General features: G+C 45.7%; 1 protein-coding gene across 1 annotated transcript; it reads right to left on the bottom strand.

Annotated features, from left to right (window-relative positions):
- On the bottom strand, positions 1 to 16,320 carry CHGB (chromogranin B). Its single transcript, XM_030558038.1, has 5 exons — positions 16,239 to 16,320; positions 10,139 to 10,182; positions 7,177 to 7,270; positions 2,902 to 4,709; positions 1 to 436 (listed from the first exon to the last, which is right to left on the bottom strand). The coding sequence occupies exons 1-5, from the start codon at positions 16,285 to 16,287 to the stop codon at positions 353 to 355; spliced, it is 2,079 nt and encodes a 692-aa protein (XP_030413898.1). The 5' UTR covers positions 16,288 to 16,320; the 3' UTR covers positions 1 to 352.
- Positions 16,321 to 20,699: the final 4,379 nt, after the last annotated feature.

Here is a 20,699-nt window from a genome sequence, read left to right on the forward strand (position 1 = left end):
CAAGTCAAGCAAGGAGAAGAATTTTGGTCCAAGATCAATGTTTTTATTATTTCAAACTCAGACAAATATATTTCTGAAGAACACTAATACAATTATTTTCACAAGCATATTAAAATATCTGCCTTACATGTAAGTTTATGTACTAGACTTCATGCTAGTTGGATCTCAATAGCATAATTGCAAATTAAAGACATTTCTGGCTGTGTAAATCACTACGCTTCAGTGGACAGTAAACTGCATTTCCTGTTTTAGGGTAAACAACGCTTCAGTGACAGTGAATTACCAAGAAATATAGGTATTTTAAGTAAATAAAGCTACACCTAGCTTTGAAATATACCACTGTACACAGTCTTCATCCCCTCCTGTTATCGTTGAACTTCTCAGCTATTTTCTGCAGTTCCAAATCCATAGCAGCCAAATTTTCCAGCTCTTTTTCCTATGAAGCATTGAAACCAAGATCATTTTAGGGCATGGAATAGGTAGGCAAATGTTCTTTTGTATTACAAAAAAAAGAGACTAAGACATGTTTACTGAAACACACCTCCATTCAATTATATATAGAGTCAAAGCTGATGAAGCCAGAAGGGACCACTGTGAATCATCTAGTCTGACCTCCTACATAACATGAACTATAAAAATCCCCAAATTAATTCCTACTTGAATTAAATAGAGCCCAAGTCAGCACTGTTTACTCAGGCAAAACTCTCATTAACATCAATGGTATTGTTACCTGGGTAAGCAGTAGCAGTGGGTGAAATTTTTTTCAACTGCAACTTTTTTAGTAGAAAAATGCAAAGTTGGCAGCCCAAAATGTTTTTAAATTTGTGTTGATTTCACCAAACTATTAATTTCAGAAACATTTCTGACACTCCCTTCCCCCAAAATTTTTTTTTAAAAATCTGATTTATTCTGTCATTTTCAAAATTAAATATTTCGATTTTTCAGTTTGAAATGACTTTGCTTCAAAGCTAACATTAATCTTATTTTTAAAAAAAATGTGGAAATTGTCAAAATGAATCATTTTTTATTTTGTCAAAACAAAACATTTTGTTCAACCCAAAATGATTTTTTTCTCTTTGCTGACTTTTTTTTTTAATTTGTTTTGACCAACGTTTTTTTTCAGTTTTCAAAATTGCCAATGAACAAAAATGTTTGCCCAGCTCTAATAAGGAGTTCTGAATAGGGGTTTATATACGTGAGTTAGGATGCACTTGATGACCTAATGATGACTTTAAATTTCTGATTATTATGTAGTTGATGTTTCTTCTTCCTTTTTAAAATGCTGTGAGGCACTCAGATTGTGTGGTGGAAGACTGTATTTGTGCCAAGGTAAAGAAATAGATTAGTAGACGGATAAACAGTTAATGTACAGTTGTCTCATGACTTGCTAGTTTTCCCTTCCATACATAAAGGTACCTCAGTAGCTGCAGGATTCCCTTGTATTTCCTGCTATTTACTGTCAGAAATACCTTTTATACCATAAATATTGACGTAAAGTTATTTAGTTGTCTAGAGTGAATGGTTAGTTTTGAGTGATCACTGCACATGCACATTTATAGGATAGAGGAAATCATTCTGCCTCTGGCCTCACTGCTTTCTGTTCAATAATTGCCCAGACAGACAGTGTGTGTCATGTGTCCTAATACAGAAGGGGTATATTCTGCAAAAATATGGCTGTACAGGAGAACAGACTATTACCATAATTTAAAAACAAGATTTACTCCATGCCAGCTGTCTCTGTATCATACAGCACCCTTCCCAATTTATGTGCAATCTCCTGTTGCTACTGCTATCCAGAGTACTTCACTAACCACACTCAAGGAATGTCCCTAATATCCTTGTTCTATGCACTGAGGCCAAACCATAGATCCATCAGCTTTTAAGTCTTATGCTAGCTACTTCTGTGCTAGTATTCCACATGTTGCTAATCCTAGCCACTTGATATCACACACGTTTAGGTTAAGATCCAGGCAAGCTCGTTGGAAGTTAGTGTAATCTTTGTTGTGATCACAGTTGTGAAACACATAAATGGCACAATATGGAAATTCACACACAAAATCAAATTCCTCCCAGGGAAACTCTTAGGCATGTACTGCTGTGTATTAAGAGGATTGTTCTCCATTCCATGTGCACAAAACTCCTATTTCCTCCTTCCCTGCTGCCAAAGGTATCAGGTAGATGCAACACATCACCAGTTCAGCTGCATACATCTGATGTGTGCTGACTTTCTACTCTTACCTGCAGAACATTCATTTAAATGGCAGTACTGGAGCATATTGTGAAATCTAGCCATGGGGTTCATGAGCACTACATGCTGAACAGTTCAAACAAAACTGTCTCAAATTCTACTCTGCATTACACTCATGAAGTCAATGGAGGGCAGAATTTAACTCAATGTGAAACTCAAGATATTTTTTCCCTATGATTTTTTCCCCCTGTATTATTCAACCAGCTCTACAAAACAGTTGGTAATTTACAATTTAAAGGGACACATCTTCAGCAAGAGTAAATAGCTACCTGCATGCTTCTGGGTGCCAGTTCATGGTTATGGTCTGTAAAGCAATCTGTATTCTCTAAGACCCAGTTAGGTGACAGATCTCCTCTGTGTGTGTGTGTCCTGGTGTGGGGAAGTAGGCTATTTGGAGACTGTGAGGATGTGTGTAATGTACCTTTTAAAATTAGTTCTGGAAGAGCACATCAGCATAGGTCCATTGAATTCAGTCAAGCCACGCTGATTTATATCAGCTGAGGACCTGGCCCTTAATGAAACTGCAGTACACTTTTTATGATGATTTGCTCTGAGATTCTGCTGATACCATTTTTGTAGATGGAGCTAAAGTCTGAGCTTGTTAAGTAATATCAGTGCCACTTTTCTTTTCATAGAAACTCATAAACACGTACCTCTTCTTCTGTCAGAGGCCTCTGGCTGAGATTTCCCTTGTTGCTGCTGATCATGTGACGCTTTTTTAGGTCTTCCCCAGAATTGTACAATTCTGGAAATTCAGCCGATTTCTTCCTGTAATTCAGAAGCTGGGCGAGTTGATCCATCCTGTCATACTGTCTTTTCATATCAAGTTTGTGGAGCCTTCCAAGATTTCTCTTCTCGGTGTGCCCATGATTCAGACCATCCAGAAGTTGCTTTTTCTCCCACCAGTCATAGTCATATTCAGGGAAGAAATTCTTCTCATTTAGGCTGGGTCTACTTTCCTGTTCACTCCCCAGAATCTGGTCCCCCATATTGTCCTTTTTGTCCAAGTGCCCGCTTTTCCACTGTAGGTGGTGGTAGAAGGGACTGTACCGAATTGTGGCTCTTTTCTCATTCTCTGCAGGGAAGTAACTCTTATATTCCTTCTCCCCGTACCTCACTTTCTCTGTACTATCCTCATTGTCTTGTTTCTCATCCTCGCTGTCGCGTCTCTTTTCTATTTCAGCGTCCACCTCGTCATAGCCAGGATAGTGCCTTTTCTCCTCACTGTCCCTCTCCTCAGTGCTGTAGTGCCCTGTTGACTGTCCTTTGCTCTCTCCACTGTGCAGCTTGTGTGTCTCCTCATCTTCCCTGTCGTGGAGGTGGTGTCTTCCTTCACCATGATGTCTTTTCTCATCCCTGCTGCTGTGACCATGGTGCTTATCCAGCTCTTCCTCACTCTCTTCGCTGTGGTGTTTCCTCCCCTCATCGTGATGTCTCACTGCCTTATGTGGTTCATCAAGGTGCCTCTTCTCATGTCGTTCTTCCTCGCTTTCCCCACTAAGGTGGTGCCTCTTGTCTTCCTCTTCACTGTTCTCCTTGTTCTGATGCCGCTGCTCTCTGTACTCCTCACTCCTGCGGCCGGCGTGCCTCTTCTCCTCCACGTCTTCAGAGCTGTGTTTCCCATAATAATTCCTCTTCTCCTCACGATGATGCTCTGGCTCTTCATAATGGTGTTTCTCGTAGTAGCTCTTTTTATCCCAGAATCGGTTCTCTTCCTCATCGGATTCCTCAAGCAGGTTCCTTTTCTCACCCTCGTGATCTCGCCTCTCTTTGGAGGAGTCGCCCGCTCTGTGCTTTCTGTGATTATGTCTTGGTTTGTAGCGTCGTTTTTCTTCCACAGCTTCTTCACTCTCTTCAGATTCTTCACGCCCTCTGTACTGGTAGAAACCCTGTTCCTTAGACTCATGGTGATTCCTTTCACTGCTTTCCTCCTCCTCCTCCTCCTCCTCTTCCTCACTTTCATGGCTTCTCTCTTCATTGCTGTGCATCTTTTCCTCAGAGTGCCTATGACCCGTAGAGTGTTTATCATCCCCAGGAGAGAACTCCTCCATGCTTTTAGCTACAGAGTGAAACCTTTTGTCTGGAAGCGCATGCTCTGCCTCTCCTGACTCTTCAGCATGATGCTGCTTTTCTTTGCTTCCTTCTTCACTGTGGTTATTTCTCTTATAGCTATTCTCATTATCATCCTCTTCTTCTTCACCTCTTATATCCAGATGGTGCTTTTTTTCTCTTTTATGGATTCTATCCTCATGAGAATGACTATCCCCATTGTGTTTTTCCTCCTCTCCCCTGCTGTCATCTTCCTCATAATGGCGTTTCTCTTCTTTTTCTTCCTTCTGACCTCTCTCTTCCTCTACACTCGCAAGCTGATGTTTTTCATCCTCTGATGATTCTTTCAAATGCCTCACTTCAAGCTGCTCCTCCTTGTTTTCATTTTTCTTCTCTGCTTTATGCCTGCTGCCTACAAAAACAAAAATTATGTTTAAAAATGTTAACCCAGCTCTTCATTAACACAGTCTTCATTCAGAATAAGTGGAGTAGTTTTTGATGCTGCTAAATTGGTCAGATTGACTTTTTTATGCAAAAAAAAAATACAATGTATTTTTAAAGCTGGTCAAACCTTCTAAAAATTATTTTAAAATTGATATACATTTTTCTTTTAATTAGCCGGTGTTTTTCAACTGGCTCTAATACTAAGCACTTTTAGCTCACATTACAGTCAATGGGAGATGTAGATCCTCACCATCTTTCAAAGTCTGTCCTTAATTATTCCAATTCATGCATCCTAAGACCATTCCAAATTGCCCAAATAAAGTGACTGGTGTATAGAATGAACATCATACTCAAAGCATTTAGGAAAATCTTTCAAGGTTTTTGAATGCGTAATACCAAAGTGATACCAAGTTATGATCCTGTAGTTGTTAGACTGAAATCTCACACTCTGTGGTGTTTCCAAAATGTTAAATAAGAGCCTGATTCTGAAATCAGTTGCAATAGTATTATATGTACACATGGTATAGTGTAACTCCATTGACTTCAGTGGAGATATTCCCGATTTACACCTGTGTGAGTGAGATCAGAATCAAAATCTTAGATATGCCGATTGTAACATTACAGTTTAAAATGTCTTACTTTATATAGACTGCATTTGTGTTTTTTGGTGCTCTAGAAAGAGGTCTGTCTACATTTATAGCATCCTCTAACATTGCAAAAGTTGTTCTTTAGCAGAAGAGAGCGAATACATATGCCAACAAGAAATTATATAACAGGATGTCAAGAATGGAATGCAAGGTGTCCAACCTGTTGTCAGTTTGGGTCTTAGATAAAGTAGTAAGGATAAGCACATTCAGCATAAAGAGCTATAATACTGTAGCTCAAGGCCAAGATTTTCAAAAAGGACAAATGATTTTGAATGTGTCAATTTTTGGATTTCCAACTTGAGACTCCTTAAACGTGCTTGACATTCAGCCCTTTATGAAAATCAGGCAGCTTTAGAGGGCTTCAGATTGGGCACCCAAAAATTAAGACATTCAAAATCACTCTTGATTTTTGAAAATCTCAGCCAAATTTGTGCCAGCTGTATTTGAAAATCACTGTGTTCTAATCATTGTGCCAGGCTGTGGATTATCATTCTACGGAGGGAAGTATCAACTGTGGGCTTTTATTATTGGTTTTCTTGGTAGGTAAGCACAAGTCTTTTTATTTTTCTGTAATTAAACATCAGTTGGAAAGACAAAAAAGTGAGTACTGTTGTTTGCCGCACTGTTAAGTTTAGCCACATTTCACTATAGCTATTAATAAACTATGCAAGCAGGTTTATACCTCTCTCTTTGTGGTAAATTCCATGACACTGAGGAGAATTGCTATTAGCACAAGACTTGAGAGGATAATTTTCAGTTCCTTGGAGCATTACTCCAATGCTCTGGATTCTGCAAAGAGCATTGGCTGCCAAGTAGTTTCTGGATGGAATAAGCTGGTACCTGCCTACTTGAAACACTGCTTCTTTCCAGGGTAACACTGATTCAGCTGTCATCAGCAAAAGCACTCGAGCTGGAGCCTTGTTGGTTTAAAAGCAGCTGCTGGCAAACTCCCTCCATTTTGGAATGCATTCTCTATTTTGTCCAAAATAGTCCAAATTTGTTAATCTTCAGGGCTTGCTGGAAAAACTCATCTATTTTCTCATGCTTTGCAAGAGAAGCTAAGCATAGGAAATCAGGCATTTGGTTCATTGTCTTTTGTCTGGCCTGGCATTCTTAACCCATTGTTAGCCACCAGCTCAAGGCCAGGCTAGATTAACCCAGTCCTCGATCTGTTGAAGGCCATCGTAATTTTGACATTGAAATCAATGGGAAGAGGATCATGCCTTATAATATTCAGATGTTTGTAGTGCTGAGTAGAATGCACTCTGTTTGAACATTATTTTGCTAGCATTATCAACAACAGGCTTAATCCTCCACCTTTTACTCTTCTTAGTATTCGTTACTTGCATATACTCCCACTTCAATGGGATTGCTCACAGAAAAAAAGATTACTCAACTTTAAGGATAACTTATCAGTAAGAATGAGGTCTTTACTGACTGTGAAAAAATAAGTTATTCTACTGTTCATGTTACAAAATTACATCCTTTCATATTTGCATTTTGGAATAACAAACAAATGATGGCTTTTCATAACATTTTTGAAAAAATATGGTTTGGATTCAGAGCTCAGAAAAAACAAAAATGATAACATTTTAAGAAGTACTATTAACCTTGAAGACATTTTTCTTATATGTGAAATTAAAATGGCAAATGCATCTGCCCTATAAAATGAGAACACATCATAAAAAAGTCATTGTGTTTATAAAATGGTCACATCTACCAAATTCTCTTCATCAGCAATGACACTAATTCAATGAGCGATTCAAATTCATTTAGTATTGCACTTACTCTTCTTCAGGATATCTTTGCACAGAGGATTTATTGGTGGAGCATTTGGTTTAGACAGAGCGGTAGAGAGAACTTCCACTATACATCGTGTTACCTAGAAGAAGCAGTAGTTGGAGAAAAGCACATTTCAAGTGGAAGACTTTTAAAAATTCTGCATATGTTCAATCATGCACTATCAGAGAGATGTTCAGCTATAACAACATTGGACTGTGACTCCAGGACATCTGGGTTCATTTCTTATCTCTACCAGAGACTTCCTACATGATGTTGTGCAGGTCACTTCATCTCTCTGCACCTCAGTTCCATGTTGGTAAAATGGGGATAATAATGGTTCGTTTCTCCCACCTTTTGTCTACTTTAGATAACAGACTCTTCAGGGGTGGGCCTTTTATTATGGGTCTGTGCGGTGCCTTGCACAATGGGGCTCTGATCTCCACTTCTATGCACTATTAGCATACAAATAATAAGTAATAGCAGCAGCATTTAGGATTTGTACTGGTAAAATGATTTTAAAAAGAGAAGGAATGTGTCCAGTGGTTTGAATAGAGGGCTGGTTTTAATACTGGGCTATATTTCACAAATCACCTGTGCCTCAGGTGACTCTTAATTAATTAATTTGTAAATCTCATTGAGATCATAACAGGGTAGCTGGCCAATTAAATGAAACTGAGCTCAGCTCTCTTGTTCCTGTCCACATGCTCCCGGCTGGACCAATTAAGAGGGCAAGGCAGCAAATGGAGGCTATGAAAGATCAGTCAGGAAGGGCAAGAGAAGAGAGCTGCCGGAAAGAGAAAGTGGTTCCTGGGCTAAAGCTGAAGAGTAGGAAGAGGGATTTGCTCCCTGGCCTCCCCCAGCCACAGAGTCACAGCTGGAGAGCTGAAGGCAGGAGGACTAGCAGAGGGAGATGCCTGCTGGCTCTGAGATGGAGTTAAAGGCCAGAGAAGGCAGAAGGAAGGGGGAGCAGCAGAGGGGCTTCCTTGCTGATGTCTCCTTGCTGGAGAGCTGGACCCTGAGGAACAGTGAGAGGGCTGGGAGGAGTACAGAATGCTTTCCTGCCAACAATACTCCCAGCAGAGTCTAGGGGGGTTCCCCTTAGGAAGAGTGGGGTTGCACCCCAGCAGGAAGAGCTGGGATTGCTGTCCTGGCAAAGGGACAAAGGAGGACTGACAGTCCAGATGTGATGGAAGGTGCCAGAATGTGGTATGTGTTATGTCAGTGACCCAGAGGATGTGAGTTTGAGAGTCTGCTTGCACTGAGGTGATACAGATTATGCTTTGGGAGGTTTCAACTGTTTTATTAATAAACTATATGTGGACTAGAAGATAAGCTTCCATGGAGTAACTGGGGACTTAAAAGGGAAATTGAGGAGAGGGGCCACTTGCAGAGCTGCACTGGAGTCACGAGGGAATGCCTGGGAGGCATCCACTCATTGTAGAGTTCCTTACAGTAAATATTCTGTAGAAGTGCAAAGTACTGTCATAAACAACACATGGTGTTAAACAGGAGCCTTTAGAAAAATAACTTTAAAAAAACAGAATGTTGAAACATCTTTTTCCTGGCTATCGCATTGCACAAGGATGTGGTGTGGTATAAAGGCTTTATTGGCTGAGTTTGGGGTGACCACATGGCTCAGGATTGCCAATAAACCGGATCACATCATTTTTATATTCTGGATATGCCACGTTTTATAGCCAGCTATTTCAGAAACGTGATATAGAGTCTCTTGTTTTTCCCAAGTCTGTTCTATAATGCCTGACTTTTAGTAGCAAGAGTTCAACTGTATAGTCCTCTGAAGGAAAGGAAAATTATTAACTACTAAAATGTAAAAATAAAAAAAATCTAAAAACAATCTAAAATAGCTTTTTCCCTACATAACAATGTAATGTAATTTTAAGGGCTTTCTGGAGCTAATAACAAAACATACAGGACTTCTGGCTTATTAATAGTTAAAGCTCCAGAGGTCTCATAATTCACAACCACAAATCTCTCATTGGGTCAAGATATAACTATTACCCATCCTGGGCCTTAGGACAATGTAATTTTGAGGGACTGATTGTGAAGATAGAAGAAAACATTTTTGCAACAAATTGCTTCTTTTTAAATACTCTCAGCTGCTTGAAGCTGCTCAGCACCATGGTCTGTCAGAAATAAACCAGTGGGAACAGAGTAGTGGCCAAGATGCTGATGATGGAGCACTAGATAAATAAAATGTATCACCTGAGCTCAGATTACTCTCGGATCTTTCTTGGAAAAAACATGAGGACCTCCTCATAGAATCAGAAACCAGTTTTCCTTATTTCACCCATATGTCAATGCTACATTTATAAATGTCTTCAAATTTGTGACCTCACTCTTTGTGATCCAACCACATTTTGGTTTTATTCAAATGACTATTTCAGGTAATTTTTCAGGCAGACAAAAAAGATAAAATTTTCAAAAGTGCTCAAGTCTCATTTTCAAAAGTGAGGCCCAGCTTTTTAAAGGTACTTAGGCATTGCTGAGCTCAGAGTTGCAACATCTAACAGACTGAGAAGCCTAAAACTCATATTTTCAGAATGGATTTAGGCACTCGGAGGCTTAAAACCCGTTAATTGTCAATAGGATTTTGGCTTCTAATTATCTGAAGGGATTTCAACACTTTTGTTAGGATCCTCAGTCAGGTGTTGGAAACAATTTCCTGAAGGGATTTCAGCACTTAGGAGCCAAAATCCTATTGACAATGGGATTTAGGCTTCTAAGCACTTAAATCTACTTTTCAAGGAGATTTAGGCTCCTCAGTCAGTTAGGCATTGCAACACTGAGTGCAGCAGTGCCTAAATATCTTTTAACACTGGGTTTAAGGAACTTATTGAAAGCTGATGGGATGTAGTTGCCTATATCACTGAAGTTCTTTTGGAAATTGGTGGAGAGTATTTTGATTGAAACTCTCTAAATACAACACTTTATGGATACGGCTACTCACCATTTCTTCAACATGGTCTTTTTCCATTGGCATGGAATTGATACCTGGAAGGGGAAAAGTTTACAGTATCATGGATTCATACAACACAGAAGCCACCGTTAATTTCACTGACAAGAGTCATTGGGAAAATTGACCTTGAATGGGCTATTTGCTTGATAAGGAGTTTGCAGGTGCAGCCCAGAGTTATTTTATATCAGGAGTCGGCAACCTTTCAGAAGTGGTGTGCCGAGTCTTCATTTATTCACTCTAATTTAAGGTTTCATGTGCTGGTAATACATTTTAATGTTTTTAGAAGATCTCTTTCTATAAGTCTATAATATATAACTAAACTATTGTAAGTAAGTAAATAAGGTTTTTAAAATGTTTAAGAAGCTTCATTTAAAATTAAATTAAAATGCAGACCCCCCCAGACAGGTGGCCAGGACCTGGGCAGTGTGAGTGTCACTGAAAATCAGTTTGCGTGCCGCCTTTGGCACCGTGCCATAGGTTGCCAACCCCTCTTTTATATTATACCTTTCAAGAGACAATACCTATCTCAACTGCTGGCCTGGGTTCTGGGCTGGCATTAGTGAACAGGAAACTGGAATCTAGACTCTTGGGTTCTATTCCATTGTCTGCTTCTGAGTGATTATGTGACTCTGGATAAGTGATTTCATTTCTGAGAGATGCCCTTTTGTAACAGTGTAGAATAGCTTTCTCCCAGGGGCATTGTGTGGCTTTAATTAATGTTTGAAGCTCAGGTCTACGTTCTAGTAGTTCAGCAACACATTTCAACCCACATGTTATTTTTGTGGCTGCTGTGGATATTTCTAGCATAAGAAGGAAACATTCTGATCGTGCAGGGGCCAAGTAAAGAGCTGTATAGTGAGTTAGCTCATGTAGATGTGACCACTTTGAAGGCCCATATTCATTCTCAGCTTCTACTGCAACTTCTTGGTAGGGTGCAGTAGGTCTACTGGGGAGACTCTCAAAGCTCTGAGTGGGATCAAAAGCCCAACCTTGAGAATGGAAAGCAGCCATCGTGCCCCCTCCAACTGGGACCTCCAGAGGTCCAGTGAAGCTTAAACACTGTGAGGCGTTTGTTGAGGGAAAGAGCATGGCAAGATGGCATGGAGATGGGCTGATCCAGCAAAGCTTTCTCTTAGCAGCATCCTATGCAATGGCCTCCTGGAGGGGAGCTAACTCCCAAGAGAGGGAAGTCACAGAATTCCACACTCTTTCCCACCCCCGCCGGCTAGCACCACAGAGATAAAATTAACACTTCCCTGCACCAGAGTAAGGACTCTGTCCCAAGCTGTTTACATTTGGGAAGGAGCTGCTGAGTGTGAATATATCACTTTTACTCTATTTCATGTATTAGTGCTGCAGTAGTCTCTTTTACTGCTTAACAAACATTGTTACTGTCCAATAATAAACCTTGTAGAATCACATGAATGGGACTCTCTATGGGTTTTTCCAGAAATGGAATTAGATAAGGTGGCCAGCCAGACATAACTATGCAGAAGTAAGGGGCTTTGGAGTGAAGATGGTCTCTGTGCCTTTGCCTCGCCATGTTGTATATAGTTATGCAAATAAAGATCACATTCAACTGTTGCCTTCTTTATGACTATATGACTGGTGGGATTTAGAAGACAGGCACAATAAAGCAGACTAAAGAGAAAACTGAGCCAGTCTGCCCCTTCTCACAAAGAACCAGCAAAATTCTGTGAGGCTGACCTGTTCCACGCAGTAGAGAGGAGTTTGTGGTATTGCATTGTCAACTGGGAGCAAGACCTTCCAGCCCCTTGGTATGTGGGTTTGTAGAGTCAGGAGCCTGTTTCACACATGGCTGAATCTCTGTAACTCCAATGGCCTGCCTTCGACGTCCAGCAGTGTGGATATAGCAGGTGTGCTACCCTAGGCTTGTTTTCCCCTATGACTGCAGCACTGAAGTCCTAGAGGGGACCCAGAGGTAGTTAATGCACCTCCAAACTGTAATAAGTCCCTACCCACTCATTTCTAGCAGAACTCCAGCTAGGGTGCAGGTGAGGGTGCTGTTTAAAGCTAATCACCTTCTCCAACATTAGTATTTGGGGCAGTCTGAAGCAAGTTATTTATTTAAGTAACAGGAGGAAATAACATACCAAGTAACCACAGTACTGATGGTGCTGGAATCTAACCTACCTGCATCCTCAGTCTTACACTCAGTGACCTGTTGCAGAAACTATCTCTGAGAAAGAAAGAACAGAAAATGTGGCACCATACAATGTCCTGCAGGGTATGTGGCAGCTTTCAAATTCCTGTTAAAATTTATCCCTTGGGAGCACATCACTTGTCCCCTTCCACACACACTAAGTACAGTAGTGGCTCCTGTGCTTGGGGTCCCTTTGTAGGGTCGTCCCCTGGATTCCAGTGTGGGAAGAATAGTGTAATGGAGATGATGATCCAGCTCATAGCCTCTTCTCATCTTTGTGAGTTGGTGTGACTTATTTAATCAGAAAACGTAGGAGCATTTGCAAAGTTTGCTGCACAAATGTGAATAAACTGTTGCCTGCAGCTGTTTTGTGTTCTTTCTAATGATCCAGCCACAGAGAACCCCATCTGACTGACACTTGTTTAATTTGGTAAGACAGAATATAAAATTATTTCATCCCTTGATCACTTTAAAATATGAACAATCCTAACTCTATGCAGTCTCTTGAGTATTATGTTAATATAGGAATCAAAACAGTGCTGTGCCATTCTGTCATTCCAAAACTCCAGTTTCTCCAAGAGTCAGGCTCTTCACAGGCAGACAAATGCTGCTTGGGGAACATTTGTCTGATGAAAGATGACATTCCAAGGCCAATGAGAGGTGTGAGGCCATCATAATGTCAGGAGAAATAGTGAATATTGTACAAGTGTCATATTAGTCTTCCATCGGGGAATAAAATGAATATCAAATTCACATGAGAGCTGAAAAATATATGAGGCAGATTCTCTGCTGTAGCGAAGACCCACTCAAAGCAACAGAGGGGGAAGCCATCGGGCAGCCAATCTGCTCTGTCCTTCCCTGCTGTAGATTGCTCTAACTTGTGCCAGCTGGCAAGAGTCCCAAGTGACTGGCTGCCAGCTGGGGACAACTGGAGTATGGTGCTCTCTGGCTATATAATCATCCTGCACTGGGTTGCAATGGGTGCATGTAGGAACTTTCTACACTGGTTCTGTAGCTGCTTGGGAGACGTAGATGTTTTCACTGCCTCAACAGCACAAAGGATTGGAGCAGGGCAGTGAATCTGCCCTGTACGTTTTTTCTATTACATACACAACTTTAGCTTGATAAAGTAGGAACAAAACCAAGAAGTGTACAGAAAAGCAACCTCTATATTTAGACACTGTCTTAACTTTATTTTTAATACCTACCTGGCAGACATCATATGAACATTTCCCCTTCCTGTATCAAATAGGTTTAGGCCACGAAAACTAGATGGCCTGATTTTCAAAGGTGTTGAGTGATCACAAATACCACTAAAAGCATGAGAACTGCAAGTGCTCACCACATTTGATGAAAAAGTAAGCAATAAGTCAGCATTAGTTTTACTTGCATCCATTTATGATTTTCTTGGTGAAGCCATGTAGATTCTCCAATAGGCCACTGTTTCAAAATTTCATTAGTGCTGATGACTCACGACAGCACAATCTCTGACTGAAATGGAAATTTCAGCAAAAATTATTTTTTAACAAAGATCATATAAGTCCAGGTTTGGTAGGAATGAAAATAAAATTCAGGAGGCTGCAGGAATTAGTCATTTAAAAAAATAGGTTTGCCAATCCTATAGTTTATTTACCCCTGTGACTTTTGAAAGCTATATAGTCAAGATAAGAAATTGCATATACATAGTGTTGGCAGTGATGTCACAGCCAAATAAAATGAATAATAAAGGCCTGAAGCAATAGAACAACTCCGATGGACTTCAACGGGCTTTTTGGATCAGGCTCTATATGTAAGCAGTTATCTCTTCCTTTTTCATTTCTGCTTTATTATAGTAACAAGACACTTGAGATAGTTCGTTTTGTGAAATTATTGCACTTCTAGAGCTGGGTTTACTCTGCGTTCCATTTGATGCCTCTTAGTGTATATAAACCTGAAATAATATCCCAGAAATGCACTGTTAGCCTTTAAATTTCCCTAATGAAATTAGGTAGTATTTATAAGAAAACACTCATTTTGGTTTTAGTTATATAGCTCATATAAATTGCTTGAGTTAAGTTTAATATAAAAACCTGTGAATTCAAAACAATGTGAACAAAAATGTCTATTACCTAAAAATACTAGCTTTGCTACTTTAAAATCAGCTATTACATTTTGCCAGTTGCTTTCTAATTAACTTATTTTGCATAAAATTAGATGTTCAGATATCAATGTCATTGTCATACTGAAGACAAAGTAAGCAGATGGTTGATTGGCTTTTGAGTAATTTAAGGAAAAGGTGTATTAAAAAAAATGAGCCTTAGCACTAATTATACAGTTAACAAGCAGGGAAGGAAGATTACCAAGCACTACGATGAAAGGTCCTTAGCCTGAGCAGTGCCTTACTCTGTGATGAGTCCCACTGAAATCAATGGGAATAGTGGAGGAGTTGGGTACTACACAGTGAGAGTAAGGGTAGCAGAATCAGATCCCAAATGAATAGAAGCAGAAAACAGACTAAAAATACAGATTATGAAAGACTAAATTGGCAAAGCCATTCAAGAAGACACTAATGTTATTGCATCCTTCCTTTTAACATATTAAAGCTTTTCTAAAATCGGGCATATGAATACAATTAATTGGTAAATTTAACAGGAATTCCAGCTATGTAATTTTACTGTTTAACCATCCATGAATAGTATATCGATTTTTGTTAATTCTTTCCCTTTAAATTTCTAGAAACACCTTTTATTTAGCGAACACTCATTACATAGAAACCGTTGCCTGCCGAAGCACCTCTCCATAGTCATACTATTCATTCTGAGCATCTTGTTAAACCTCCAGGGCTCTTTGTGTCCAGCTTTTGCAGAGGACTATGCAAACTCACAGACCATTTGACAGAAATAAACCACTCAATTATTATTTTTTTCCTCTTCCAGAATTCAGGTCTGTTTGACAGTTGAAGCAAATAAATCCATCCATTGATTTCAAGTGATCCATTAGTTACAGTAAGGAGGCAAAGTGCCACCATTCAGGCTCAGTCTAAATAATTAAAGTGGGATGGACAGAAAATCTCAACAGATGGCGTAATCCTCCAGGACAAAACATTCCCTTCTGAATGTAGGTAAAATTTCCCTCCAACAGCAAGAGGTTTTTTTGGTCAGTTGGTTGGACATATTTTTGTTATTTATTTTGTAAGAGTATGCTAACATAAACTAAAAAAAACAAACACCAGTTTTTCAAAAAAAAAATCTGTCTGGACTTTTAATTCACATACCATTTTAAACTGAGTCCACACAGAAGATTTCTTTTCCCAGACAATGAATTTTCCTTAACATATAAATCTGTTAAGAGGATGGGTGTTGGAGAAGAGACAAAGATTCCAGACATTTATTACCTGTTTGTAATCTCCTAAATCCAGTATGGAGACAATTTCTTCCTTTTATTTTTAATTACTTTCAGCTGTTCTAATTTCTGTCTAGTCTAGTCAAGTTAAAACAGTCACGGTTGTTTCTACTCTGAGCCACAAATGATCAAATTTGCGTGTTTGTATTTGCAAGTACTCAGGCTATCTAGCTATGTGTCTATCAACACACACACACGCACCAGTCTTTGTATATATACAAGAAGCATACAGTATATAGTCTCTATATATGAACACACACTAGACACTATATACTCTGTGTACAAATGAGGCACACAGGAGATGTAGATGCAGCCACTGAAGGTGGATACGGTTCATGGGTGGCTACATGAATAATGCCCGCAGGCTAGAGCGGCGGGTGGGTGACACTCTCTCTCTAGCTCTCGCCCAGACACTCACACACACCCACGGGTCTCTAGCTCCGGCAGCGGGGGTCCCTGCCTGGCTGGGGCAGGGAGCTGTCCGGAGCCCGGTGCTGAGGCTGCGGGCGGGGGCAGCCCGCTCTCCAGGGTGCTGAAGGCACTCACCTGCCAGCGCGGCGGCTCCCAGCAGGCTGAGCAGCGCCAAGGGCGGCATGGTGCGGGGCGCGGGGCTCGGGCTGGCGGCTGCTGCGGCTGCTGCACAGGCTGCTCCGGAGCCGCCGCGCCGCGCTATTTAAAGGGGGAGCGGGGGCGGCGGGACTGAGGGAGGGGGGAATCCGGCGCGATCCCGCCAGCAGCCTGCGTCACGAAGCCCCCGGCAGGCGGGCGGGGCCCGAGCTACAGCCCCCGCACAACCCCGCCACACACAGACCCCCCCCCACGCCCCGCGCCATACACAGTCCCCCTCCTTCACCCCCCGCCACACACAGACCCCGGATCCCCACCTCCCGCCACACACAGACCTCCCCACACCCGCCACACACAGACCCCCCCCACGCCCCGCGCCATACACAGCCCCCCTCCTTCACCCCCCCCGCCACACACAGACCCCCCCCCCACGCCCCGCGCCATACACAGCCTTCCTCCTTCACCCCCCGCCATAGACAGACCTCGGGTCCCCACCCCCCGCCCACACAGACCTCCCCCCGCCCCCCGCCATACACAGACCCCGGTTCCCTATCCCCGCGCCACACACAGACCTCCCCACGCCCCCCGCCATACACAGCCCCCCTCCTTCCCCCCCCGGCATACACAGACCCCGGGTCCCCACCTCCCGCCACACACAGCCCCCCCCCGCCACACACAGCCACACACAGACCCCGGGTCCCCACCCCAAGCCACACACAGACCCCAGTCCCCCCCCCCGCCACACACACACACCGGTTCCCCCTCTGCCACACAGAGACCCCAATTCCTCAACCCCCGCCACACACAGCCCCCCCTCCTCCACCCTCCCACCACACACGGCCCCCGGTTCCCCATCCCCACCACCGCGCTACACACAGACCTCGGCCAACTCACCCCCGGCCAACCACAGACCCCGCCCTCGCATCCCACCCCCTGCCACACACACACCCAGCTCCCTCATGTCCACCACCCAGACCCCATCCCTTTCCCTGCCAGCCACAGACCCCACTTCCCTCCCTCACCACCCACAGACCCCGCTCCCCCACCACCCACAGACCCCGCTCCCCCTCTCCACCCTCATTCCCTCCCCTCACTATTCCATCCCCATTCCACCACCCAGACCCCATCCCTTTCCCTGCCAGCCACAGACCTCACTTCCCTCCCTCACCACCCACAGACCCCGCTCCCCCACCACCCACAGACCCCGCTCCCCCTCTCCACCCTCATTCCCTCCCCTCACTATTCCATCCCCATTCCACCACCCAGACCCCATCCCTTTCCCTGCCAGCCACAGACCCCACTTCCCTCCCTCACCACCCACAGACCCCGCTCCCCCACCACCCACAGACCCCGCTCCCCCTCTCCACCCTCATTCCCTCCCCTCACAATTCCATCCCCATTCCACCACCCAGACCCCATCCCTTTCCCTGCCAGCCACAGACCCCACTTCCCTCCCTCACCACCCACAGACCCCGCTCCCCCACCACCCACAGACCCCGCTCCCCCTCTCCACCCTCATTCCCTCCCCTCACTATTCCATCCCCATTCCACCACCCAGACCCCATCCCTTTTCCTGCCAGCCACAGACCCCACTTCCCTCCCTCACCACCCACAGACCCCGCTCCCCCACCACCCACAGACCCCGCTCCCCCTCTCCACCCTCATTCCCTCCCCTCACTATTCCATCCCCATTCCACCACCCAGACCCCATCCCTTTCCCTGCCAGCCACAGACCCCACTTCCCTCCCTCACCACCCACAGACCCCGCTCCCCCACCACCCACAGACCCCGCTCCCCCTCTCCACCCTCATTCCCTCCCCTCACTATTCCATCCCCATTCCACCACCCAGACCCCATCCCTTTCCCTGCCACCTACAGACCCCACTTCCCTCCCTCACCACACACAGACCCAGCTCCCCCACCACACACAGACCCAGCTCCCTCATGTCCACCACCCAGACCCCATCCCTTTCCCTGCCAGCCACAGACCCCACTTCCCTCCCTCACCACCCACAGACCCGCTCCCCCACCACCCACAGACCCCGCTCCCCCTCTCCACCCTCATTCCCTCCCCTCACTATTCCATCCCCATTCCACCACCCAGACCCCATCCCTTTCCCTGCCACCTACAGACCCCACTTCCCTCCCTCACCACCCACAGACCCCGCTCCCCCACCACTCACAGACCCCGCTCCCCCTCTCCACCCTCATTCCCTCCCCTCACTATTCCATCCCCATTCCACCACCCAGACCCCATCCCTTTCCCTGCCAGCCACAGACCCCACTTCCCTCCCTCACCACCCACAGACCCCGCTCCCCCACCACCCACAGACCCCGCTCCCCCTCTCCATCCTCATTCCCTCCCCTCACTATTCCATCCCCATTCCACCACCCAGACCCCATCCCTTTCCCTGCCACCTACAGACCCCACTTCCCTCCCTCACCACCCACAGACCCCGCTCCCCCTCTCCACCCTCATTCCCTCCCCTCACTATTCCATCCCCATTCCACCACCCAGACCCCATCCCTTTCCCTGCCACCTACAGACCCCACTTCCCTCCCTCACCACCCACAGACCCCGCTCCCCCTCTCCACCCTCATTCCCTCCCCTCACTATTCCATCCCCATTCCACCACCCAGACCCCATCCCTTTCCCTGCCAGCCACAGACCCCACTTCCCTCCCTCACCACCCACAGACCCCGCTCCCCCACCACTCACAGACCCCGCTCCCCCTCTCCACCCTCATTCCCTCCCCTCACTATTCCATCCCCATTCCAACACCCAGACCCCATCCCTTTCCCTGCCACCTACAGACCCCACTTCCCTCCCTCACCACCCACAGACCCCGCTCCCCCACCACCCACAGATCCAGCTCCCTCATGTCCACCACCCAGACCCCATCCCTTTCCCTGCCAGCCACAGACCCCACTTCCCTCCCTCACCACCCACAGACCCCGCTCCCCCACCACCCACAGACCCCGCTCCCCCACCACACACAGACCCAGCTCCCCCACCACACACAGACCCAGCTCCCTCATGTCCACCACCCAGACCCCATCCCTTTCCCTGCCAGCCACAGACCCCACTTCCCTCCCTCACCACCCACAGACCCCGCTCCCCCACCACCCACAGACCCCGCTCCCCCTCTCCACCCTCATTCCCTCCCCTCACTATTCCATCCCCATTCCACCACCCAGACCCCATCCCTTTCCCTGCCACCTACAGACCCCACTTCCCTCCCTCACCACACACAGACCCAGCTCCCCCACCACACACAGACCCAGCTCCCTCATGTCCACCACCCAGACCCCATCCCTTTCCCTGCCACCTACAGACCCCACTTCCCTCCCTCACCACCCACAGACCCCGCTCCCCCTCTCCACCCTCATTCCCTCCCCTCACTATTCCATCCCCATTCCACCACCCAGACCCCATCCCTTTCCCTGCCACCTACAGACCCCACTTCCCTCCCTCACCACCCACAGACCCCGCTCCCCCTCTCCACCCTCATTCCCTCCCCTCACTATTCCATCCCCATTCCACCACCCAGACCCCATCCCTTTCCCTGCCAGCCACAGACCCCACTTCCCTCCCTCACCACCCACAGACCCCGCTCCCCCACCACTCACAGACCCCGCTCCCCCTCTCCACCCTCATTCCCTCCCCTCACTATTCCATCCCCATTCCAACACCCAGACCCCATCCCTTTCCCTGCCACCTACAGACCCCACTTCCCTCCCTCACCACCCACAGACCCCGCTCCCCCACCACCCACAGATCCAGCTCCCTCATGTCCACCACCCAGACCCCATCCCTTTCCCTGCCAGCCACAGACCCCACTTCCCTCCCTCACCACCCACAGACCCCGCTCCCCCACCACCCACAGACCCCGCTCCCCCACCACACACAGACCCAGCTCCCCCACCACACACAGACCCAGCTCCCTCATGTCCACCACCCAGACCCCATCCCTTTCCCTGCCAGCCACAGACCCCACTTCCCTCCCTCACCACCCACAGACCCCGCTCCCCCACCACCCACAGACCCCGCTCCCCCTCTCCACCCTCATTCCCTCCCCTCACTATTCCATCCCCATTCCACCACCCAGACCCCATCCCTTTCCCTGCCACCTACAGACCCCACTTCCCTCCCTCACCACACACAGACCCAGCTCCCCCACCACACACAGACCCAGCTCCCTCATGTCCACCACCCAGACCCCATCCCTTTCCCTGCCAGCCACAGACCCCACTTCCCTCCCTCACCACCCACAGACCCCGCTCCCCCACCACCACAGACCCCGCTCCCCCTCTCCACCCTCATTCCCTCCCCTCACTATTCCATCCCCATTCCACCACCCAGACCCCATCCCTTTCCCTGCCACCTACAGACCCCACTTCCCTCCCTCACCACCCACAGACCCCGCTCCCCCACCACTC

The sequence above is a fragment of the Gopherus evgoodei genome, chromosome 3 (genome assembly GCF_007399415.2).
Source record: "Gopherus evgoodei ecotype Sinaloan lineage chromosome 3, rGopEvg1_v1.p, whole genome shotgun sequence".
NCBI classification, from domain to species: domain Eukaryota; kingdom Metazoa; phylum Chordata; order Testudines; family Testudinidae; genus Gopherus; species Gopherus evgoodei.